Here is a 26,878-nt window from a genome sequence, read left to right as displayed (position 1 = left end):
GTGCAATAGTCAAGGCAGGATTTATAAGGGCTTGGATCAAGATCTTTGTCTTGATCATTGTAATGAATATTATAGTCTGAGCTGTTTAATACTATCAGGTGGAGTGAGTTTAGGTGAGGAGGGACAGAGTGATCGAGGTTTGTCTGAGTACAAGTTATATTGGAGTAGATATTTTGGTATCAGTTTGCCAAGAAAAGGAGTGAAAACAGAAGAATTGTAGTCAGTTTGCTTGGGACCAATCCTTGAGGTGACTCCAACAAAGAACAGATGTGGAGATAATGAGGTTCAACTAAAGGATACTGTGAATTGTTGGAGAAGTATGAGGAAACCAGAACAGGGCAGTAGGATAGATCAAGTAAGATCAGGGTGTTTACAGTTATACGGTAGTCACCCATTCTAGATGACGGAGATATTTCTAGAGGGAGTAAGTTAGGAGATTTTGCTTTTTGTTTGCTGGAAAGAAGTCGCTATTTTGGTGACCGTTTGTATGGAGTTTGTTGGGTGAAAACCTGATACAATATGGCTTACTATAATTACAGATTTTTGTTTTTAGGCTAAACATAGAAAACATTTTACAGTAACAGAGCACTACAGCTTGAGCGCACAGAGAAAGAACCTCTAAATCCATCTAAAAAGTTAACTCAGATTTGTGTATCACAGTGCAACTGGAACACAGGTAAGTGACTCTTACCCGGCGGGCAACATTGCGCTGTGTGCCAGCTAATCTCAAACCACCCCCATGGCCAATGACATTACAAGGGGGGGGGGGGTGTGTGCACCAGTGCTGGAGGAGGGTGCACAGACTGAAGGGTTCCTGTCTGCAGTGACTAAAGAATGCTCCAACTGTCACTATCGCAGAGATGGAGATGCAGGGGCTGTGGGGCAGTGACCTTGCGCTCTAGGGGTATGAAGCAGCACTGCTTGCATACCCCTAGTTATGGCCCTTTGTATACAGTATATCTAAATCTAGCCTGATATAAAATGAAATAATTATGTATGCACTCATGTCACAGCAGATGTGTATGGGGTGCATCGCATGTTGGTGTGAGGTGCTTACACAAATACTGTGATGATGGAACATAGGTTGTATAAAGGGCTGGACGGGAGGGCATCTGAGGTGTCAGGTCTATTTACTAGTGAAGAAATAGGAGTTAGATATTTGAGATAATCTTTTATTGCTTTCCCTTTTGTTTAATTGTACTGTTGTGTCCCTATTGTATATTTTTTTGGTGCAATGATATTGTTAGATTTCTTGTATACATTTTCTGGGGTTTTTCCTTGTATCTTCTAATTATAAACATTCAGCAAGAAAAGCAATGAAAAAAAAAACAATATTGCACATCATAAGTTTTGTAATATGCAGCAATACATAAATTCATATTGGTTATGACTTTTGATTGATGAAGTACGTTTATACAGTTCATGCCTTTATGTACAGTGAAAGCAAAATGGATTATAACTGCCAACGGAAAAAAGGAAAATAATAAATGAATAAAAGAAGTACACGCTGGCTGATTCTGCTTCTAGTACTGTATGTGATGCAGCTTGGAGACAATGTACCAGTGCAACAGTAATATTCACTAGTAATTGTGGATGCTCTGGGTCTAAAGAGCATCTCTTGGTTTAAAGTTTGATCGCAAAGTACAGTAAAAGAGATTACAGTAACTATCAGGGCAGATTTTAATCTGTGTTTACCTTCAGAGTAGAGATCCAAATGGCATGGAGTTTTCGGATACCGACTATTCGTATGATTTCCCAATTTTGTGACTCCACCGCTCTCAGAATAACAGCATTTGGAGTTTGGACTTTCCTTCCCTATAACAAATAGACAAATATGAATGGTTACATGTCACAATTACTACAACAGCAAGAAGATAAGAATGTGTGGGTGAGACTGTGACAACCATAAATATAATCAAAATTACTGTAGGCTTGAAACACATTTTGTAAAACATTAAAGTATTATTATTTTTTGCAATGAGTAACAATATACAGTAGTGTGTGTTATTATGAAGTAATCTTCAGTTCTACTTTACAGATTAAGGTGGTTTTCTTCTCTAGAACACCATGCATGTTATGGATTAAAAAAAAATTTAAGGTCAAAATTGCTGCAAAGCCCATCACATGAGAAACATACTTTACCCCAGTATATGTCAGACGTGTGTAGTACATAATGGCTTTACATGATTCACTTGCTCTAATATGCCCCAAGACTGACATTGATTAATCGACCACCAGCCCCTTTCAGGAAGACCACTGAAAATCTGCCACTATCTATATGCATGAAAATTAGAAGAAGGTATCACCTACATAGAAGCCTCATTTCCAGTTTTACAGTAAGATAAAAGCTGCAGGAGAATCCCCTTTATTTACGGTTCTAGGAAAGCCAGCTCCTAAGGTGCATACACACTATACGATACATACTGTAGTTAAAAATATGCACGATATCTATATTATTAACGCTATATCGTGCATAACGGGCTGACCGGTCAGGGAGGTGTAATGTTTCGGCTGCAGGAACTTATATCATAAGTTTCCCCTGCTGTGTCATTACCCTGCTGGTTGGTTTGGCCCTGTGCTGGTTCTCAAAATACGAGGTAACCCTACTCATTTTGTCCCCCGTATTTTGGGAACCAGGATCGTCCCTTGAGCCTAGTGCTGGTTTTATAAATTCCAGGGATCCTCTACTCATTTTGTCCTGTGAGTTTCTAGAACCCAGTCCGCCTCTTTGAGCCCTGGGCGGGTGACATTCCAGAAAGTGAAAATTTTTTTTTTCTAAAAACTTACTAAGGACATGATATGTAACTGGCACTATATACTGTATGTGCAAGACATGACTGCTTGGCATTCAAATTCAGTGCCTGAGATAGTACACAAACTTTGTTTCATGTTTTGAAACCTAGTTTTATGCACAAATAAAATTTATTTGTGTGTATTTCATGTGTCTATACAGCATAAATGCAAGATAGTTCAAAATACATCATTAAAATATTAAAATATTCCGAAATACGGACTAATCTGTTATCCAAAATTCTCCTGGTCCCGAGCATTTTGGATAAGGGATACTCAACCTGTATAATCAAATTTTAAGTCACATTAATTGATGTGTACAAATGATTCTAATGGTTTTACAAACAGGTTTTTTTCTGCAGTAACTTTTAAGCATACCAATCAATCAATTAAACAACTTGAATTAGATAAAGTGCTATACGGATCTTTGTAATCAGGATTAACTAGGTTTAAAAAAGAAAAAAGAAAGGGTCGTTTATAACAGGCAAATGATTCTACAATCACTTAAAGTATTAACCACACTTTAGAATTTACCTCACTTCCAGGAGGTAGACAGAGAGGTGGATATGGCTCAAAGCTCTCATTTAAGTAATCAAAGACACAGGGTGTGTTAAGATCTGGGGGGGCTGCTCATTTTGAGAAATATCTGCTACATATGGGCCATGTAGAGCCATTTTGTTACAGCAATATTCTAAAGGCCCCATCCACTAGTGCGATATGGCCACATCTTATGTGATTCCAACCCATTGCTGTGATGGACTGCATAAAAAAGTGACAAATCACATGTCATGATTGTGATGTGAGGCGTGTTCCCATGTGCCTCTCATCGCAGTTGCAGATCCTACGAGCTGCCATGATTATTTGTCGCAGCCCATCGCGCCTGATAGGATTGTATGAGATACATCGTATGCAAAAGAACTGCATTCAATGTATCTTATGCCATCGTGCCTCCTGGCCGATCCCGGGAGAGATAGTGGGGTATTCCATGCAAGATACCACATGTGATACCTAGCCCTAGTGGATGGCCACCTTTAGACATATGGTTTAACTCAGTATACTGTATGAGCAATGACTTAAATACATTATATTTTATTACCTAGAAAATGGTGTGTATTGTTTTCCACCCAAACCAGCTAGATTTACCTCAGGCACTAAAAACTTGTTACCTACTTGAAGGGATGTAACTATGGTGGTGGGAAGTGTGCCTGACACACATTGCTGCAGGGTAGTGGGCACTGTTGCCGACACTTGTCTGTTATCTGTTTTAGATTACTTATAGCTTCCCTCCTCTATGAAGCCTGGAATCTCCTCACTGCCCCTTTCTCCACTTCTATGGTCACGAATAGCTTTACAACATACACAAACTTAAATTAAACTCTTTTGTTATTTAGTTATCCTGTCCTTTATTAAATAAAATACTAACATACCTGGGGCTCAAACCCATAAGCCTGTACTTGTGCTTTGTGGGACAAAAAAAAATCAGTATTGCAGCTGAGCAGATCTATGTAGTGTGTGGCTACAAGAGATTAGTTGTGTGGTTGCACACTATATAGATTGGCTCAATGGCAATGTTGACTATTTAATTTACAAAGTACACCTAGCTGCATATAGTTAGAAATCTCACCGTTTGTATTCTGGATCAAATAGGTCAGTGAGAAGGGTGTTTGACTGGAATGTAACAGGCTTTCCAGTCAAAAACTAATTTATTCCACACTTGGCTTTGTTGATTATCTTTTCTATGTCGGCCACTGCGGCACATTATGGAATACATTTGTTTGTCTCTGATTACAACATTTATCTACAAGTCTGGTGAGTGCCATTTATTACTCTTTGAGGATTCTCTTCCTTTACATTTGGAATCCTGGTACAACAGTGTTTCTGAATGGCACCCCAGCCGTTGGCCCCTTCTGGATGCAGGTTTGTGTTGTGTGTACTTTCTGGCACAGAACAACAAAAAGTCTGGTAATGGATCTGCTTGCTGGAACCGGACTTTGGGCAGGCTAAGTATGCATATAACCAAAAAGCTAGTTGTACATACTATATGTGCCAAAGTAGTTCTGTGAAAGTGTGTGAAAGTCCTTTGCCCATATGTTCTCCTTTACAAAGGGCCCGAACTGGATTCTAGCAATTATCGCTTTTGTTCGGATATTTTTCAGAATTAAAAAAACTATCTAATTTAAATAAATCATTATTAATTTCTTACATTTCTCACAGCTTGGTGAGGACATGTGCTCGAATAGAAATAACTAGAACAAAACAAAGCACTTCAAAAATAAATCATCTAAATCCATGTAATAATAAACTTTGTATTTGCGGTAGGATAGACAGACAAATTTACCAGTTCCAATTAAACTTCCAATTTGACACATATGCCACTATTAGTAACAGGTGAAAATGCCTTTCTCTGAGAATTAATTAAAATGTATGAAACCTGACAGGACATCGATGCAATTACAATTTTCTACATATTTCTGCTTAATAAATTGGACTGCATCAGAGATGGAATGTGAACCACCTATATCTGCAGATCACACATACTGTATAACAAATGAATAACATACAGGCAATCAGCTTTGTAATTGTCATCTTAACTTAAAAATGTTACCATCGTTAGTCTACTCCTGTTCTACTATATCTGAATTGCATCAAATGTTATACCAAATTTTCCATTGTTGTCTTATAAATAAAACTATGGAGCATTGCAAGGAAAATATCACTGTTATAGATTCACTGATAACTTTTATAAGTCACTATATGGCTTCACTACCCTCCCCGGGAGTTAAGGTGTATACACACTGGATGATGTATGCGCTGAAAGACATTGGTGAGCAATTTCCATTGATGATTTGACGAACAAAGAACAATTTAGCTACAGTCTATAGGCTTTTTGAAGATATCCAAATTAAGCTGCCTGCACAGTAGACAAACAACCTTGATGAATGATTGGTGGGTATACGCATCGTCATTCATTGTTCCAAGCATACACAGTAAACAATATTTTGACCAATATTGTTCAAAAGGGCCAAAATGAATGAAATTGGTCAAAAAATCATAGAGTGTGTATGCACCCAAAGGGTGGGGACATGGAAGTACATCAGAGGCAATGCATTACAGCACTATAGCCTCATCCCCAGACAGACTAGCGACAGATCTGAAGCCAAAATGCAAGGGTATAGCTGGAATAAAATTATGCACTATTATGCACTATTATGCACTATTTAAGAATGCAGAATTACTCCAGATCTGCATTACCTAAAGTCTTAAAATACTGTGTGGAATGTGGACATTTAGCACTGGAAATGTATGCTTTGGATTGCAGTATTGTCACTATACTGTACGCTTTTTACTTTAAAAGAAGTTTTGAAAATAAATTATATGTGGTACAATGTATACATTAATGTATATTAATGTGACAATATCCACCCATGGGTTTATCTTGGGACAACCAAAGCTATATAGAGAGCTACCATATGGAACCATTAATGCATTGGGCAACATGGTCACCAGGGTAGGTGTATACCAGATGCATCACTCGGACTAATGCTGGGTACACACCAGGATGACAAGGGTCCGATCACATCAATCTAGATCCAATTCCAACCAATTGGATGTAGATTGTGTGGTGATTGGGCCCTTTCTGTCCTGTTGTGATCCGATTCAGATCGCATGCGCAGCCCCGCGGGTCGGTCGGTAATCAGAACCTACCTGTAGCAGGTAGGATCTGGAAACGACCATACAGCCAGGTGCGGGTCGCGTTCTGATCGGAACTGCTCACGGTGCACATTGTGAGCGGGTCGTGCGCTCCGTGTGATCGTGAGCGGGTCGGACGAGACACTGACGACCCGCTCACAATGTGCATCGTGAGCAGGTCGTCCTGGTGTGTACGGCACATTACAGGTATCTGATGTCTCGTACCTTCCCAAAACTGCTTAGGAAATGAAAAACCTCTGATTCCAGATAATATGATATCTATGATATCTCAATGTGTGGAGTCATCACTGTAGAGGCACAACAAGCAATGATTTCCAGGACTTTTGCTATGGCTATGGCTTCAGGGCTGAGTAGTGGCTATGTCTGCATGATGATATGGCATATGAATTTACTGCCTTATACTAATGTTAGTTTCATTATGGAAAATGCAGGGCACTCACACCAACCCCATGCTAGGTGCTGTTCTCTGTATGCACAACTCATGCTTGCATACAACGCCCTCATGCTAGATACATAAGATCAGTCAGAAAAGGTTTCCCTATTCTCTGTGAACATGACTGGCACAGAACTCCCCTATGCTAGGTGCAAGAGATCCATTAAAAGCCTTTCTTGTTCTCTATATGCATGACTCAAAATAGTGAGAACTCTAACTACATGCAAATGTTAGTCTCACAAGGTAGAACAATTCTGCTCATTCCATGCAAACTGAGGTCTGCCAACAATTAGTTTCCCCAAGATTTGGTTAGAGATATGCAAAATTATGTCAAAATGCTTCATTGTATGATCTGTATGCTGAAAGTCACAATTTGTGTGTGAGAAAAGTTATTGTCCCACTAATGTGTGCAACTTGGTTTTACAGTGTGCTGTACCAGTCCAGTCATGTATGGAGATCAGAAACACAGACCTAGGAGAGGCAGCAGGATGGCCATCAGTGTGATTACCATTGATGGCTATATTTCAAGTGGCTATTGATGGTTACAAACTATGCAATAGATTATTTCATCAACCGATGGTCATCTCTGTTTTTTTATTTTTATTGACTGGGCTGTGGACCAATCATAACCTGGGAGCAGGGCTTCACAGATGCCAGGGATAGGGCGAAACTTCCTTTACTGACACTGGGAAAATAAAATATTAAGTTATCCTGTGCCATCAATGGAGGGAAACTAACCGATTCTCCCCCATCAATGAGAAAATGATTCAATATCAGACCATCCATGATTATAAATCACTGTATCTAAAGTGTCTATTGAACAGGAGCATGATAATGTGTTCCTGCTTTACTCCAGGCATAAGTATACATATCTTAATACAAACTGAATAATTTCACTTCTGATTTAAAAACAAAGGTCCTTAATTATATATATATATATATATATATATATATATATATATATATATATATATATAAAGTCACTTAGAATCAGGGCACTCACCAAGCAGCTATAAGGCAATGCTTCTTTTATTAATCCATCAGGTATGACAAATAAGCCGACGTTTCGGACCCATCTGGGCCCTTAATCATGGCGTCCTGGATCACACAGAGAAGGCAACTGATCTCATGCTCCATGCTGCTCACATTTATGTGGTCTTAATTACATCAATTAGCCCCACATGTAGGGATCACCAATTAGCCATAGTAAATACGTGTACAACCTTACTACAAGCACTGCAGTGCTTCACACTCATATATCTCAGTACCTAAGGCTATATATACAAATGGGCAAAGTAATATTCATAAATAAAACTTACCAAAACTCAAAAACACGTTATTCAACACACTTGGAACGCATGCCGCCATTGTAGGCGGTCCCCACATGCGTGTCACCTCTCAACCAATGACCAGGGCATCTCCCAGTGACGTGTACCCCTTCCGGGTAGCACGTCACATACAGCACAGTTTCCGTCCACACATCAGTGGAACGCACGGCGCCAATCAAGGCGGCTCTACGTGCGTGTCAAAACATCACCTGCTCCTTACAGCGCAGGTTCCAGCCTCCTAGGCACTGGAACCTGCGCTGTAAGGAGCAGGTGATGTTTTGACACGCACGTAGAGCCGCCTTGATTGGCGCCGTGCGTTCCACTGATGTGTGGACGGAAACTGTGCTGTATGTGACGTGCTACCCGGAAGGGGTACACGTCACTGGGAGATGCCCTGGTCATTGGTTGAGAGGTGACACGCATGTGGGGACCGCCTACAATGGCGGCATGCGTTCCAAGTGTGTTGAATAACGTGTTTTTGAGTTTTGGTAAGTTTTATTTATGAATATTACTTTGCCCATTTGTATATATAGCCTTAGGTACTGAGATATATGAGTGTGAAGCACTGCAGTGCTTGTAGTAAGGTTGTACACGTATTTACTATGGCTAATTGGTGATCCCTACATGTGGGGCTAATTGATGTAATTAAGACCACATAAATGTGAGCAGCATGGAGCATGAGATCAGTTGCCTTCTCTGTGTGATCCAGGACGCCATGATTAAGGGCCCAGATGGGTCCGAAACGTCGGCTTATTTGTCATACCTGATGGATTAATAAAAGAAGCATTGCCTTATAGCTGCTTGGTGAGTGCCCTGATTCTAAGTGACTTTACATTTGGACCATAAGCTTTGCTTGTGCGACTGGCGGGAGCACCTCCGGATAACTACCGATTGAACCGTGAGTGCATTGGAAATTACAGTATTTATATATATATATATATATAAATATATATATATAGTACATGCAACACCCTGAACAGCTACACCTCCTAATGTACACACAGTATACAGTATATCATTCTCTCCTTTCCTTTCTGAGAAAGTGAGGCTTGTGATAGCTTAATGGTGATAATGTGAGATGGGAGAATGTCGGGTGTGATTTGCTTACAGTGTGTCTTATCTTCTTATTGTACTGATATGCAGAAATAATTTCTTCAACAAAATATCAAGCACTAATCATCCAGTGAACTGCAGCAACATGTTTGCTGACACCAGTAATTGTCTGTCTGTAAGAATCACTGCCTCAGGGGAGATAGAAATAAAACAAATGGGTTTCATCCAGAGAAGAACATGGCTGGAACTAAACTTTCCGGAGACCCAGAGAATCACCCTGTGTTACAGCTTACTACAGAACATGCATCATGGGACAAGTATAGTGCAGGCAAACATACAGGAAACATCAGAGTAAAACTGGCCATACATTAGAAAGATTTCAGGCCCAATTTTAATGGCTTGTATGATGGATTGTGTGTGTTTTTTCTGCACATAGTGAGGTGTTTTGGTACGATTACGATCCGATGCGTGGGCCGTGTGATGGATCCTATGATCTTATGTGCTGCACACATGACCAGAAGAGGCTACTAATGACCAATATGCTGGCAGTTGCAGATCTTCCAATAAATTTTAAGTGAAATTACAGGCATATGATCTATCGTGTGTCTGGGGGGAAATTGTGACACAATCTGGATCAAAACTGGTCATTCTGATATATGGCTGGGAACTGGGGGCAAGGTGGCGTGGACCCGGGGGTGCGCTGTTAGAACGGGATGCGCGCATGTCCCCTTATGGCGGCTGGCGGTTTGTGATCTGACCGCCAGGCCTCGAATGTAAGAGTAGTGCTCCATCTGTACTTGTGTGATGTAAGTGGGCTGTCGAGAGGGGTGTGTTATATTACTGTGGGAAGTGGATCTAATTATACCGAAATGGCTACCACATTGTAGTACTACAGACATAGATAAAAACAACATTGGAGCTGATCAGATTCGTGAAGAAGTTCAATAACAACAAATTACATATTGCAGAATTGACCCACAATAGTCTCATGTTTATTTCAGATAGCCTCATATATTTGTCTCCCTTACGTTAGCCTACAATAATACAGCAGCCATATAGACAAGACATGCTATATCAGATATACAAGCAAACTGTGTGTGCCACAAGCAAAGAATTGTCCATGAACAGTCAATTTACTGTAGGACACCAGGGACCAAACTTTAAAGTCTCTTGATCACAATGGGGCAGATGTAGGAAGCCTTAACAAGAGATAAATCCAAGGGTGATAAGGAGAGATAAACACCCAGGCAATCAGCTCCTTACTGACTTTTTTCAAACACAGCCTGTAACATGGCAGTTAGCAGGTGATTGGCTGGACATTTATCTCTCTTTATCACCTTTGGATTTATCTATTGTTAAAGCTTAATACATCTGCCCCAATGTGCCTTATTTAGAGGTGGATGTACGAATGTTAGGAGCAGTAATCGGCAAACTACATATGCAGAAGAAACTTTAATGTGCACACATGAAAAACAGATTGCAAGGGCGTACACATTTGGGTATGACAGCACTATTATTTTACACAGCTTCTGTGATCAATAGGTGGTTCTGGGAAAATACAAAGACTTCACAAAAAAACAGTTGTCATGGGTGTGTTATGGGAGGGTCTTAGTATACTTGAGCAATGTTCCGTCACGAAAGATGGGCATTGCAGGTTTTCCTTTGTACAACAAATGGATGAACACAGGAGGAATGCTTACAACAGCTTTTTATATTTTTGCACTTGAGAATCTTTGAGTAATCGCAGGATTAGCTGCATTCACCTCTGAATCAGGCCCAATAAAACCGATTAAAATGTGCTTGGTAAGCAAAATCTCAAGTGTACTGTAATATCTCTGGATTAATGAATAAAACAACAGAACAATTGTAATACAAATTCATATATAAGTACTAAGTTGCTTACATTTATCTTAAACAGATTTGGATGCATATATTTTTTAGAATCTATGTCAAAGTTCCAAGACATTCCCGGTGACCTTACAAGCTTTATTATATTCCGCAGAGTATTATTCAGACTCTTTATACAGAGGAATATGCCAATCTCCATTTAATACAATAAGGCAGAGGAGATGGAACCTATTTGTGAGACTAATTTGCTTCTAATTCTATCTTCCTTCCATCTTAGAGAATAACAAATTGGAGTTGTCAATATGAACTATTATACTTGTATAGCTTTGAAGTCTGAGGCTATTTGTATGAACATGCATTACGCCATCAGCCATATATGTGCTAAGTGCATCACTGATGAATGAGATGACACCATAATACTGTAGGCAACCGGGAATTTTTTTGGGTGGCGTAATGCTACTCTAGGCATTTGACTGACACATATCATGTGTTCATCAAGGTAATTTGGACAAAAGCCAATATTAGGTGTAATGAGGAAACGAAACCTTCTGTGGAGTAATTGGTTTCATTAAGAGTACAAAAATAGCATGGGTAAAAGAAAATTAGCATTGGATAGCCAGATAATGAAAACTTGGAAAGTTTTTACTCTCTTTATAATGGATGATTGATGAACATTAATGACCATTAAGTTTCTATTTATTATGGTAAGTAGAATAAAGAGATTGGCTGCAAATGATTTCCCAGAAAATTAAGCAATCAAGGAGACATTAAGGAGGAATTTATTGTACTAAATATAAAATGACTATTTCCCCCCCAATGAATCCTCCGAGTAATCTATGTCTTTCGCCACGGTGGCCTGTGTGAGCAATCTCAAATGACATAAGATGCCATCCATTCCATTGTTTTCACAAGTAAATTATAGATATGAGGCATAACTAATTCAGGGCCCACACATAATAATGTCAGGAACATATTTGATCAAATGATAGCTGTATCAAATCACTTCCAACCTTGCCGTGTGAATGAAGGTCTAAATAGGAACAAAAATAAAAATAACTTGCAAATCTATGACTTGACCAACCATTTACATCAACCTGGTTTTGTATTGTAAAAAATTACCACTTTTAAAAATAAAAACCTAAAGAAATATTATACTCATTGGTGATCATCAGCTTACACCATCACATTATCTACAGACTACCCATATGTGCGTGCATAGTACATAAATCAGGGGCAGAGGCCATTCATAGCCACATCAAGATCATCTATGTAGCTCATTTATAAATGAGTTTTATCTATTTAAAACTCATCGTGTATAATAAATGGTGCGCTAACAAACGCAAGTGAAATAGAAGGGAAATAGTGGGATATTCTTTGCTAACTGGATCAGAACGTGAATTAAGCTGTGTCCTTCCTGTTTGTTTAAGGACTAAGAAATAACGGTGGTTTTTTTTTATCATTTTATTAAGATATTTTGCATGGTATGCTTACAGAGATACAATCAAATTATATCTTGTGACAGATAATGTCTAGCAAACAAAGTATTCATAGAACATTAACAAAATACAGTTATCTTACTGCTGATATTCTGTTGTTGATGCGAAAAGCCAAAGTTACATAAAGCATACCAAAATAATTAGTAATAACAGAAATAAAAACATAAAGACAAATAAACTAAGGGTGGGATATGTAGGGAGGGAGGGGGGTATTGCAGTGTTGTGTTTATACCTGCTATATGTCATGTCGGTCGTAATTAGGGTGGCCAATCCCGGGATCAGGATCGGCGGGATCCCGGGATTTGGCCCCAAAAACGCCAGGATTTCAATCCCGGGATTGGAGTTTTCAATCACAGGATTTCGGGATTAGACTGCACATGCGCAGTCTAATGCCGGGCAGCATCTGAGCGGGTGCTCAGCAGCTGCCTGGCTTCTCCCGTCCTGTGTAGTGCGGCTCTGCGCAGCGTGATGACATCAGAGTTCACGCTGTGCAGGGCGCACAGGCTATCTCCGTCCTGTGACTGGCCAGAACACCCGCCCAGAAGTGGACCGACTAGCTCCGCCTCCCACCCGCTCATCCAACAGCAGAGCAGCACACACCAGGGGATCAGCCCAGGCTCCATCAGTTCGGCTCCCCCACCCGCCCGACTCCACCTCCTGGCTCCCATCCGCACCACGCATCTTTAAGTAAGTAGGTGGTGAGGACGAGGGGGATGTTTTGATTAGGGATCCCGGGGGCATCTTTCAATCCCGAATCCCGGGATTGGCATCCCTAGTCGTAGGGACATCAAGAGTGTCAATAAACGGGGTCTATTTACAATAAAAAAATGTAGCTCCATCTATTAAATCTAAACGTGCGTACTTCCATTCAAAATACTTTGGAGGAGTTTTTGCTTAACTGTGGACAGCAGTTGTTTTAGTCCAGTTAAACAGAATGCATTTCTTCGCTATCATTATTATGATAGGAAGAAGAGCGACACTTCCTTTATGGAGATGTCCTATAGACCAGTTGCGACCCATACAAGCTGCTGCATCAACAACAAATGTGGAGTGAAATATCATATTGAGATATGATATGACTTTGCACCAGAATCTAATCAATTTGTAGCAGTCCCACATACAATATGGAAAATCTGCTTTAATCATTCTACACTTTATACATGATCCGTCTTCATTTGGTACCATAAATTTGCGTCAGTCTGGTGTAATGTATGCCCTGTGGATAGTTCTCAGGTGTACCTCTTGTACATAGGCGAATCTAGAATTATGGTAATGGGTGGTCCCAGATGTAGACATAATAGTAGGGGAACCTTTGCACGGCGTAGCCGCGTGGCAAAAGGGGGCATGGCCTCAAAGGGGTGTGGTATTAAACTTTAGACCATACACAGTAATGCCCATTACACATTTTAGCAAACTCTGTAATACCCATTACACATAAAGCCACATGCCGTAATGCCAATTACACATAAGGCCACACACCATAATGCCCATTATACATTGTGCCACACATCATGATGCCCATTACATACATATCAAACTGTAATGCCCATTACATATTTGCCACATAAGTGCTGCTTACCTACGTGCTCATTGCTAGGGGGTTCTTGCTTGATGGCACCATAGTACCCATTACACATGATGCCGCACACCATAGTACCCATTACACATGATGCCGCACACCATAGTACCCATTACACATGATGCCGCGCACCATAGTACCCATTACACATGATGCCGCACACCATAGTACCCATTACACATGATGCCGCACACCATAGTACCCATTACACATGATGCCGCACACCATAGTACCCATTACACATGATGCCGCACATGATTAAAGGGGGGGCGGGCTGAGGTGAAAGCGTGGAGAAGAATTGGAGCGGAAACTGCAGGGGTGACAGTCATTGACAGCTGGGCAGAGAGCATGGGGCAGGGGGCTGCCCGGCTGTATTCAGAGCACTGCAGGTCACGGCTGTTTGAAATAATACCCCTTTCACAATAGAAAATGCAGGGATTTTCCCAGGAATATGGTCCCAGGATCATGCAGGGACATTCCCAGGCTGACCCCTTATACACCAGCCTAGTCCCTGCATTTTCTGGTATGAGGTGGAGAGACAACCACTCCCCTCTTCCTACCCCCCTTTAACCAACCAGCTATATCTTCGGAACCAACTGACCCATTTACATGAGACCAGTATCATATTGAAGAACTTTTGAGTTGGCTTTAAATGATTTTGGTCCCGTGAAACTGGGCTGTTTGGTTCCAGAGAAATCTGCCCTCAAAAAAACATAAATAGTCATGAAATTACATTTAAGAAATGAAATAAAATAAAAAAACGGTTTAACCTCAATATCCCTGGAACCAATTATCCCATATGGATCCAGCCTGGTATCAGATTGAAGGCCCAGCGATTTGGGTTCGACTGAGATCAACCTCGAGCTTCAGTGATGCCGAAGGGGGAACTGGCAGCCATTGAACTGGGTGGGGGTCGGAATTAGTGGGTCCCATGTTATTCTATAGGGAAAACGTTCCAGGTTTGCCTGGCCGTATCTCCGGTTCCCAGGGGGCTAGAGACACTAGGCTGGGCTCGTTGGAAAGCCCCTTCCCTCAGCTACAAAATGGGCTAATGGGTGGTCCTGTACACCCCCGGACCACCCCCTAGATTCGCCTATGCTCTTGTAGATATGTGGAATTTAAGGATTTCATCGAAATAGAGTATGTTTGTGTGATGTCTTCAATAGTGGTAATAGTTGGGATGTCACTATTCCATTTTGCCAGTAGATTTTTCCATTGTGTATTTTTGGCATAAGATATTTTGGTAACCAATAGGTATAAATATTTAAATTGGTAAGGCTTGTGTAAAGCATAATTCAACAGCATATCTAATGATGTAAGTTGTGATACCGGGATGTGAGTGGGTAACAGGGGGGATGGTGCGTTAATACTAATCAAAAATTGACGCATTTGCAAATACATGATTAGGTGGCTATGTGGCAACTCATATCATTGGGATAGGACTGAAAATTGCATGATCGTTCCTCCCGGGTCAAATACTTTATTTGAGGATTCCAAGCGCTTGTCTCTCCAATAATTAAACATCCTATTAGAAAGGGATGGAATAAAAGCTGGGTTCCCCCAGAGTTGGATAAATTGAGATACAAAAGGGTTTCTAGTACATTTCCTATTGACTTGTATCCAGCAGAGATGGGTATCCTTAAAAAAGATATGTTGTTTGATTTTTTTGGAATTCTTTGGAGTTTTAGATTGTATAAGAGCTCCAGGGGCATAAGGGTAAAAAATAGCTTGTTCCAAAATATTATCAGTATATGTAGATTTGTTTAAAATCCAGTGGCTAATGTATAGGTTTGAATGTCTGGATATCCCAGACCTCCTTCTGATTTAGGGGTTTTGAGTTTTGCATTTGCTATTTTCGGGTGTTTGCCTTGCCATATAAAACTCAGAAAATCACATCTAACCTACCTATATCTTTTTTAAGAATGGATATTGGAAGCATCTGCATACAATACAGAAGTTTGGGAAACATAATTGACTGGATGACTGAGATTTTTCCAAGTGTCTAGTTTGGTAGTTATCTGAGAAATGAGTGGGGGGAAATTCAGAGAATAAAGTTTAGACAGATCTGCTCCTATCTGAATACCTAAATATTTGAAATTTTAATTAGTTATTGGGAAAGGTATGTTTACCTTTAGGAAACATTGACCCAAATATTATACGAAATTTAAAGTCTTGGATTTGGATAGGCTGACCTTAGCCTGCAATCCTCCCAAATGAGTTGATTAGATTCAATAGTGCAACTATGGATCTAGAAAGATTAGTTATGAATAACAGGTTATCACCTGCGAATAACGCAATTTTCAGTTCAAGAAATGACAGTATCTTATTAGACTTATTATTTTTATTTTAATTTTATTTTTCTTGAATAACAATTTAAGTCAACTAAAATGTAGGAACCAGCCTTGTGTAGGCACTAGCATACCACCGGTTCCAGCCCAGTGTACAGCAGCTTCTATAGGTTCCCATTCAGTGCTATGAGGTGAAAGCCTCTTTAGCAGATCTTCTGACTACCGCACATGGACGGGAACTTCATTATCCCGCCCAGTTTTATCTTCCAGTACCACCTGCATCGCCAACCCTAAGACCTTAGTGTGACAACACAAGTTAATCCAGATCCTGTTCTCTACAATTTGCATCATGTGAAAATCTACTTTAATACACCTTAGAATGAAACTATTTCAGAAATAAACTAAAGCCAGATATGGCGGTGATATTCAGCAGTATTCTTTGGAGTGGTGCATCATTTATCTATTGTGTCACTTCTACATGCAGATTGGCAATGTCTATCAGCACTGGGTAACCTCTCTTTGTTCAGAGTAATCTTTGGGACACATGTTGAAAATTGCCAATTTGTCAGAAAATAGAAGGACTGAGGGGAAGTGCCTTTTGCCTTTGTGCGCGAGAGCCTTGAGCGGCATAAAATAAATCTCTGTATGTGCCTGGGCTTTAACACATTTGATCTCCACAATCAGATGTCATCGACAGAAATGCTGAAATCCAAAGCTATAAATGCTTCACTTTATTTGATAAAGGAAATGTTTACAGAATAGCAAAGCTTCCAGTTATGTACTAATGGATTGCAGGGAAAACTCTATTAAAGGATTTACACCCACAACTTTCCCAATTGCAATGGAATTTCACCTAAAAAAACCCTGAAAGTATGAAAGACAGAAGAAGACATAAACAGTGTCCTATCAAGGACACTATCAGTGTCCTATCACGCGCGTCTCAGTCAGATGGAGCGGATCGCCAGCGGAGACAATCTGGCGATTCGCCAGCAAGAGGGAGGCTGGCTCCATCTGTATATTGTTCTGTGGTCAATTATGGTGTTATATCTATGGAGTTTTTTTCAAAACACATGGCTCTTTTAGAAAAGTAAAGTTGCACCAAAATTGTAGAAATGCCACAAAATTATTTATAGTCAATGAAGTTGTCTCGGTAAGATACGGTAGTTAAGGTTGTCATGCCTAGTGCAATCATTTTATCATCAGCACGGACTGTGTCCCCTCACATCTCAACATGTGATTTCAAAGCATTTAGTAGAACTTGGCTGAAAACGGGTGTCGGATGGCTGACAGACAGTCGGGATTCCAACAGTCATTACACCGACGTTGGAATTCTGACTGTTAAAACCCCAACATTCGGAATCCCGATGGCCACCGGCTATTCTTCCTCATGGGGGTTCATGACCCCCATAGAGGGAGAATAGAATAGGTGGCGAGCGTAGCTGTCGGTGTGCTATATCACACCCGCTGAAAACAACAAAGAAAAGGAAAGGTACTTAAAAATATTTCAAAATGCGCACGTTTGAAGCATGGTCCTTACATTTATGTAGTATAAGGTTTTTTTGTTTTGTTTTTGCAGGGTTAAAAATGAGACTCATTACACTCAGTTTTCTATAGAGGATCATTGTGGCTCAAAGGGTAACCACGCTAGCATGCCCAGCTAGGGTGATCACTAGCCAGGTCCGCATGCCACTGCGACGAATGCTGTCTCTCTCCTCAAATCATCATTAATAACAGTGCAGTTGTAAAGCAAGGTGATGGTAGGGGAAGGAGCCATTCTCTCTTCAGTATGTTGAGGATACTGTATGTCACTCTTCTAAAAGATGTATTTCTTAAAAAAAAAGGTATAATCATCATTCATTAATATTGCATGAGTGATCATATTAAACAAGGGCTACTGGGTAAGTTAGCCAAAATGGAAGCAGTCTGTCATTCTCTTGGATTGATCTAGTCAGGTGCTGTATTAAAAGCAAATCCCAGATTTTAGGAGTTGGTACATTTGAACTTCGTTAGCAAATAACCCCATTAGCTCCTTAAAGGACATTGTACCTTTAAATCTCGCCTACCAAAGACCATACTGTATTACTTTCTTTAAATCACTTCCTTGGTTAGAAATGAGCTCTAATTACACATCTCTGCATGAACTTTACATCCTTTCCTCTTGAGCTGCTCTATTTTCTCTTCCGCTCCTATGTCTTCCTGCTAATAAGTTTATAAATCTTACAGCTTTTTTACTGTTGGAATGAGAGCTTGACATTTTTCTTACTTTAGTTTTGAACTACCTTACCTGTATTTTTACATTCAATTTGAAAATATTTATTTTTACAGGTTTTTTTTTTTTTAAATCTTTTATTTCTCTTTTTGCACAATATTAGTTTTTGCTGTGTCACCATTTATCAGGAGTCAGCATAAGTTTACCGTAGAACTATCTCATTTAATGTTGCATAGAAGTCTTTCATCGGGCAAGCTTTATTAAAACTATGAATATACTTGCCAGACTTAATGCTGAACATTTGCATTAAAGTGTCTGTTTGGTTGTTACCTTGGGGTGATTTAAGTTATGTTCTTGTAGAGGGTATAAAAAATGCATCAGTTTCTTACAATCACATCCTCCTATTTACATTTTCCCAACATATAAAATAAGAAAATGCCTGTGGAAAAAAGCATCAGGTTCTAGCACAATGCTGACCTCAATTTATTGAAATGCCATATGAAGTGTGCCGGAAGCTAACAAGATAAGTCCTGATAAGAGAAAACTTGTAAAAATAAATACCTTATCAAAGTTTTTGGGGGATCATTTGTTATGCAGCTTCCATCACCTGAGGTAAAGGGCACAGGGATTCTTTTCCTCTACAGTATAAATATAGAAATCTTATCAAGCATATCAAATAGAATGGCTGAATTCTATAGCACAGCAGAATCTGTAGATATGCTTTCTCTATAATCAAGACTGGTTTAGAAATTGACTTTTTTTGTTTATATGCATACATTCACACAAATACCGAAATTCCACTACCATGATTGAGCACACTGAAATTCCACTACCATGATTGTGCACACTGAAACCCATGACCGTGTATCATTTCCCAATGACCACACAGCTCACAGCACACCTAAACAACAGCATGTGTAAAGCTGTGTACACACAGCAAAGATGTTTGCTGAAAACGCTGGGAATATGGTCACTGGCGACCATATTGCCAGTGATGGGAGTATGTGCCGGCGATAAATCGCCGGGTGCGCGTTCTCGTTTTCAGCCCCGTTCTAATCTGATTACCTCTGCGGCACCGCCGGCAGAGGTTCCCTTTCATCAGTGACCATCTCTGGTCGCTGATGAAAAGGAGACACTGAGCAATATATCTCCCCCGTGTGTACGCACCTTAATACTACTCACAACAGCAGTGCACTCCTGACCCACTAGCAGCAGCACTTCCTCACCACCACACTGGCACCCGTGAATCCCCGCCCCACTGACAGACATACACATTTCTGTCATAAAAAGTTCACTTACACTGTTACCCAGTTAAATGTTCATTCATTAATGATAATTCACAGTAAACAGACTTTTCTGAACTATTTTTTCCCTCCTATTCTTAATTTGTTTTGCCTTATATATGACAGATATAGCACTGTTGGGTGTGCCCTTGCAGTCTGATATATGCACAACTTTGGGTGGTGTGCATAATCTTAACCAATTTGCTTCACTGTATGTTTATTAACCCTTTGAGCGCCATTGTTGCTGTGATAGAGCCTCGAAATATCTGATAAACATGCTACCGTCTTCCACAGCAAATGTTCTTTTAGTATAAATAAATACAAATATAAATAAATACAAATACAGCCAAGTCAATAAAATTACGTTTTTTCAATATTGCACCAAAAAAAGAACAGTCACTGTGAGCGATGCTGGCATTTTTAGTGGATATTTTGAGGATCTCTCACAACAATGTTGGCACTCAAAGGGTTCAATAACTTAAATGCCCCTTTACGGTACAGTATATGCTGCATAATGAGTAATAGACTAGTACAAATACCTTGACAGCTTTATATTGTCTCCCGTAGTCATTACTTGCCAGTTTTCATGCCTCACTCACTAGTAGAAGGAACTTTTCCAATTGTTGATGCAGCTATTAGAAGCATTCCTTCCCCTGCAGGATGTATTCACACTGCCCAACTGCTGGGGAGGAACAGCTCTCAGAACAGGAGATCTGCAATCACTGAACTGGGCTTTAAGGCAGGGCCAGATTAAAGCAGGGGCAAAATGGGTCAGTACCCCTGGGCCCCCCTCCAGCTAGGGGCTCCCTGTGATTGGTAAGTATTTTTTTTTTTAGCTAAAGGTTTTTTTGCATGGGAGTAAGATAGTGCTGCAGCTTCACCTATCTGCCAATGTGACAAGGATTAATGGTGCTGAGCATCGGGTTCCAAGGCACAATGACTGCACAGGTGTGCAGTGCATTACTGGGAGTTGACCAAGTCTCGTGACACTTTGCACAAGAGGGCAGATGCTGAGAGGTTGGTGGAGCTCATTACATGCTTCTCAGTCCCATGCAGGACAGCAGCAGCAGCCTAGTCATGGGAGGGTTTTTAATCAAAGGCAGCACTGGGACTGTGAGGGACAAACACAGACTTTTCATGTTGTATGTGTGTGTGTGTGTGTGTGTGTGTGTATGTGTATATATATATATATATATATATATTCTCCCCTGCAGTTTGAGGCCAGTAATGACAAGTGTAAGTGCCCCGGCCCCCCCCCCGAAGTCTTAATCTGACACTGCTTTAAGGAATGAAGACGTGAATACCCTGCCTCCTGATTGTAGTAGTGTGGCCAGCCAATAAGGGGCTGCGCTAACCACCTGCTGACAGGCCGCTGTAGTAGCTACAGAATATTCTCCATCTTGTCTCAATCACTGCTGTTAGGCAGTCAGCATCATGCACCTGGATGTTAATATATACTGGATTTCAGTTTAATTACCATAATACCATTATTTCGGCATTTAATGAAAGGCTTGGATATTGCAACCTATGAACATAACTTCTAAAATAAAAAAGAGTGAATCAAAACAATATTTTTATACAAAACAAAAATAAATCTAATTCCTTTGCTTCATTATAGCAATCCTATCTAATCTATTTATCTTCTTCAAATAATTTACTTATAACCTTGATGTTCTCATCAGAGGGATGGCACACATGTTTAGACAATTTAGATAAGAAGACCAATTATATGCCATGGCACCGCTAGGAGTCTGGGGGAATGTAGGTCCTGGAGAACCACTTGAACATACTTTGAAAAAATAAAAAAGAGAAAATATTCCTCCAGATGGCGAGCTGCTGGATACATGTCTGCATTACACATTAGCCTGCACAGCTCCCGCTGCTTCCTTATGGTGCCACAAATACACTAAGGTGTGCTGTTCTGTCACAGCTTCCACTCACAATGTTCCAGGGAAGGAATAAATGGACATTTTGTCAACTAAATAATTCTTGTATTGGTTCCTCAATTCCTATATAATAAAATAAGGTAATATATTTAGGTAAGGACCTGCAAGCGATCACTATCAGTTCCTGTGTAACAATCATATTTGTACAGGACAGGTATTTCCTTTCATTCTGAATAACAAACCTCTTCAGTGCTATGTTCTAACCATGTTCAAGCTGCTATGCCCCCTCTAATGCAAGTTATGTATGGAATTTTTGCTAGTGCAGGTTCTAATTGCAATCTCTTTATATTTGCTTTCCTGTATCGCATCTATGTACTAAGTATCTGAAATTCTATTGAAAATAACTATCTGGGTGAATAACATTCAGCATACCACTATTGAAATTGCTTTTTCACTGTTCATTTTCTCCGAAAACACAGGTCAGAGCTGATTCATTTTGGTTGTGGCAGAGATATCGAATAAGTAAAACATTTCCATAACTTAAACTTACTATGCAGGTCTAAGGCATTTCCTACCTAATACAATTAACCTTACAAAGCATCTTATTCTGTTTGGGTGAAAAGATCGCAAAGACTATTCTACAAACGTTCAGCATTTTCTTTTAATCTCCGTACCGATCTTTATAAAGGAATCAATGCAAAATGTATGATTGTTTATGCCATAAGATTTTTTACTTATATAATATAGCTGAAGTACTTGAAGGGGGAAATTCAATTCGTTGCGATAGGCAACAAGGGGTCAAATTCATGTTTTATGCAAAAGCAACTGCAATTTTCCCAGCTATGGGGCTGCTAGTGTCAGCCCGTGAAGCTGCCACCCGTACCTTAAAAGGGACACCCACTGGATTAACCACTAACTCAATCACAACTGTGTACACATTCACAGACTATATGCAAAAACCAGTAACAGTGTGTTTAAGGGCTGGTCTATGGCTACACAGACTGGAAACCGCAGCAGCAGCACATGTACCATATGACAAGATGGACCAAGGGGTATATTCTGCCAAATTATTTGTTTCTTTATATGCTCAAAGGGAATGCCTTAAACCATGGGTCTTCAAACTGTGGCCCTCCAGATGTTGTGAAACTACAAATCCCAGCATGCCTTGCCACAGTAAAAGGGGGCATGGTCACCCCTTTCTGAATGTGAGCATTATAATACTGTATATATTAGTATTATCTGGCAGGTATACACAAGGGTGGGAGGGAGCCAGATATCTACAAAGGCTGAGTCCCATCTAACTACAGCCCCAGACCGCAGCGCTCAAAGCAGTGTAACAGCCCACCAAAAGTTACATGAGGCAGAGGAGGGAGCCGGGCACACAGAGGAGATAAACCGCGGTGATCCCCCATGGCCAGAACACAGGCACAGCCTGCACACTCATCACTCAGGAGGCAGAGGGAGCTGCGGGGCACACATCATCAACACATAGGTCCTGCCAGAGACCGTCAAGGTGGGCAGAAATTCAGACAGGTACTGTACCGGCTAAATTGGTACAGTTGGAGGGTATGTTAAACCTCTCCCACAAGTAATTATGATTAATATGGTAAGGTTAGACATTTCCTCGTGCTGTTATTTGCACTCATTATGCACACATTCACTGTATCACACATAAGCAAAAGTAACTCAGCGTAGAGATCCTTCATTTATTATTTGGATATTCAGAAAGGCAAATAAAATATAAAACAAGGAACACAATGTATTTGTAAACTAATTTAATCTCACTCATTGATATCTATATTTAAGCAAATGTGTTAATATTTTAGCAGGAAAGTAAGTTGAGTGTAAGTGCTTTTTCAGGCAGGCTGTGGTTATTTGAGACAGAGGGAACCTTGCCTGGTGATATCATTGATTTTATTTCCACACAAACATACTGGCTGCAGATTAACCCTATGAGGGCCAACATCTCTGCTAGAGATGTGCAAAATATATAATATATGTTAAAAATGCCAGCGTCGCTCACATTTGTTATATAAATTCAAATAAAAAATGCTGTTTAAAAAAGATTATATTTCCTATGTAAGGTAACATTACCGGTCATTATGATGAATAAAAGTGTTTGCTTGGCAATTTTCACACCAATATTGACACTCAAAGGGTTATTAATAATAATAATAATAATAATAATAATAATCATAATAACAATAAGGGACAGATAGCACTCCAATAGATGTTTCTGTAGTGAAAAAACAAAATCAGTTTTATTTATTGCCAACGTTTGAAGGACCAAACAGCAATTTCACTAGGGGTATGGTCCTTGAAAAGTTGGCACTAGCACCAAACACAGACAATACAAACCTGAATAAAAAAAGCATTGAAATGAGAAACAAAACAAAAAACACTCAGCCAGTGGTACATAAAAATATAAAATAGTACTTAAAGCTACTGTAAAATGCTTTACTACTAATGTAGAAAAAGCATAAGGACAATATGCAATAGTGCATATTAAAAATGTTATTACCAGAAAAAAAGGAGATAACATTGTTATAGCAGTGTACATAATTTCACTCCTGCTATGCATGTTCTCAGTATAATTGTGTACACGCGCAATATCATAAATTTGATTAGTTAGATTATGGGTATTATAGCCATATTTACCCTGATATGGGTAACAGTTATGATTCTTATTGCATTATTAAGCAGAACATTATCCTTGGTGAACTGCTGGAGGAACAGGTTTTTGGAGACAGTGGGTGGAATTATTTTATCAGCTATGTAGATTTTTAGCTCTGTCAAATAATACAGAAAGCAATAATACTAATTGGGGTTAAAGGAGTTAAATTGCTGAAATCCCGCACTGTGTGAAGCTCCTAGGCCTTCATTGTGTATCAGTCTCATACCACTTTCAGGTGAAACTGTCCATAGAATGGATTTTACACTATTATATGGAGAAAGGCTTTATAATGAGCACTTCTGACAACACCAAAATTACATAGACTGCTCACTTAGCCTCCCCATTTGTATTTTCAGGAACCTTATCATTAGATTTTTTAAAGATTTAGGATAATAGTATGATAAATGCCAAGCATGCTTACCAATGGCGTATATATAATGGGTGCCAGAGGCAGAACTCTGGGAGGCAATGGAGTCATCTGCCGCCGGGCTCCTGCTCCCAAGGGGGCACCTCTCCTCCCTGTGAGTTTTAATCAGTTAATTGAATGCCATCAATATCACTTCTGTGGCTGACTCCCCATCCTAACATCGTTTTTTAAAGTGTCACCCTGTATTAGAACCCATTATCTGTCTTACTGGAGACAGACTCCTTACTCATTGAACTATTGGGGGGACGGGGGACACACCAATTTTTATCTTGCCTCCGGGCAACTGGGACGAACTTACGCCACTGATGGGTGCACTGTGTGTGGTCACAGGGTGGCTTGGGTGTCGGAGGCATTCCGACAGTCGGGATTCTAATGGTCAGTATATCAACATCATAATCCTGTCTAATAAATGCCCGTCAGTCGGGATCCTGACTTACAGGGGCTATTCTATTCAATTCCCTGACTGGGGTTGACTTCCAGAATGTACTGTTGTTTTTAATAAAAGTACTACTGGGGACATGATATGTAACTGGCACTACTGGGGACATGATATGTAACTGGCACTACTGGGGACATCTATAACAGCACTACTAGGGACATGATATGTAACTGGCATTACTGGGGACATCTATAACAGCACTACTGAGGACATGATCTGTAACTGGCGCTAAATATGTGCCAGAAAATGATTGCTTGCAATTCAAATTCAGTATCTGAGCTACTACACAAACTTTGTTTCATGTTTTTAACCCTTGTTTCATGCACAAATAAAATATATTTGTGTATATTTCGTACGTTTGATATGTTGGTACATCACAAATGCAAGATACATCTTTGAAATATAAAAATATTCCGAAATACGGAATAATCCGTTATCCACAATGCTTCTGGTGCCGAGCACTTTGGATAAGGGATACTCAACCTGTAATATATAAATAGATCTTGTTTTGAAAGGTAATTCCTTACCTTTTTCCCATGTTAAATGCTATTGCTAGTCACATCATAAACAAATAATTTTTAGAGCAATTCATCGAGATGCTCTTGCTGGGATAGTAGCAATGATAACAGATGATGGCAGAGAGTGATTAGTAAAGTGATAGCTTAGCTTATTCTATTACATTATATATAAAGAGCTACAGAATATGCTGCACTATTTAATAAACTGTTAATAAGTATTTTACTGCCAGCTTAAACCCCGCTTTACCAAATGTAGGTCCATTGCTTAACTTTTCACAGCTCGATACATTGAGCATTTTCACACTTTTAAGACAAATATGGGGGGGGCGGATTTTGTGATTGAACAGTGTGACAACCAGGGATATCACTAATATCTACTGTGGTAACCCTTGTTCAGCAGCCCCAGTACTATAAAATGTAGCAATCCTCAGAGAGCTGCACTTTTCCAAGGAAATTTACTATAATAAATAAAACAATACACTGACATAAAAAATTAGCTTTACTTAGAATTTTTGCCATAATAAACGTCTTGTCTTACAGCGCCTCCAATTTATATGAATTCTTAAAATAACAGAACAACAAAGAACTGGTCTCCAACTCAACACAAAGGCCAGTGGACAATACAGAAGACAAGCTTTTTATAATGAGTTCCACCTTTGAATTTCCCTAAACTATTCGAGTTCTCTTTAAATGCAAATTTTCATAACACTTACAACTAATCACATTGCCATGCAAAGAGGAGCAAGTAAAATGGTTTCTCTAGTACTAGAAAAAACAGACCACATAATGCTTCCGTCCTGCGTGTGGGCTTAGAAAAGTTGTAAAAGAGGTTATAGACACTTTATTTATTTAATCACAGTTTGGATTTTCTCGCCGTAAACTGCATATAAACATAAACACAGTATAAGTAGAGCAA

The 26,878-nt window shown here is 39.7% G+C and overlaps 1 protein-coding gene across 13 annotated transcripts in view; it reads right to left on the bottom strand.

Moving 5' to 3' along the window:
• TENM2 (teneurin transmembrane protein 2) overlaps positions 1 to 26,878 on the bottom strand; it is a 2,252,147-nt gene that overhangs the window by 778,640 nt on the left and 1,446,629 nt on the right. For all 13 annotated transcript variants that reach the window (XM_083181867.1, XM_083181872.1, XM_083181875.1 and 10 more), the window contains one exon: positions 1,696 to 1,815. In XM_083181867.1, the coding sequence (XP_083037993.1) occupies positions 1,696 to 1,815 (120 nt within the window). The remainder of the gene's footprint in view (positions 1 to 1,695; positions 1,816 to 26,878) is intronic.

Source organism: Crinia signifera, chromosome 4 (genome assembly GCF_055691185.1).
Source record: "Crinia signifera chromosome 4, ASM5569118v1, whole genome shotgun sequence".
Taxonomy (NCBI): domain Eukaryota; kingdom Metazoa; phylum Chordata; class Amphibia; order Anura; family Myobatrachidae; genus Crinia; species Crinia signifera.
The sequence above is the reverse complement of the archived record's forward strand: the minus strand, read 5'-3'. Positions and strand labels throughout refer to the sequence as shown.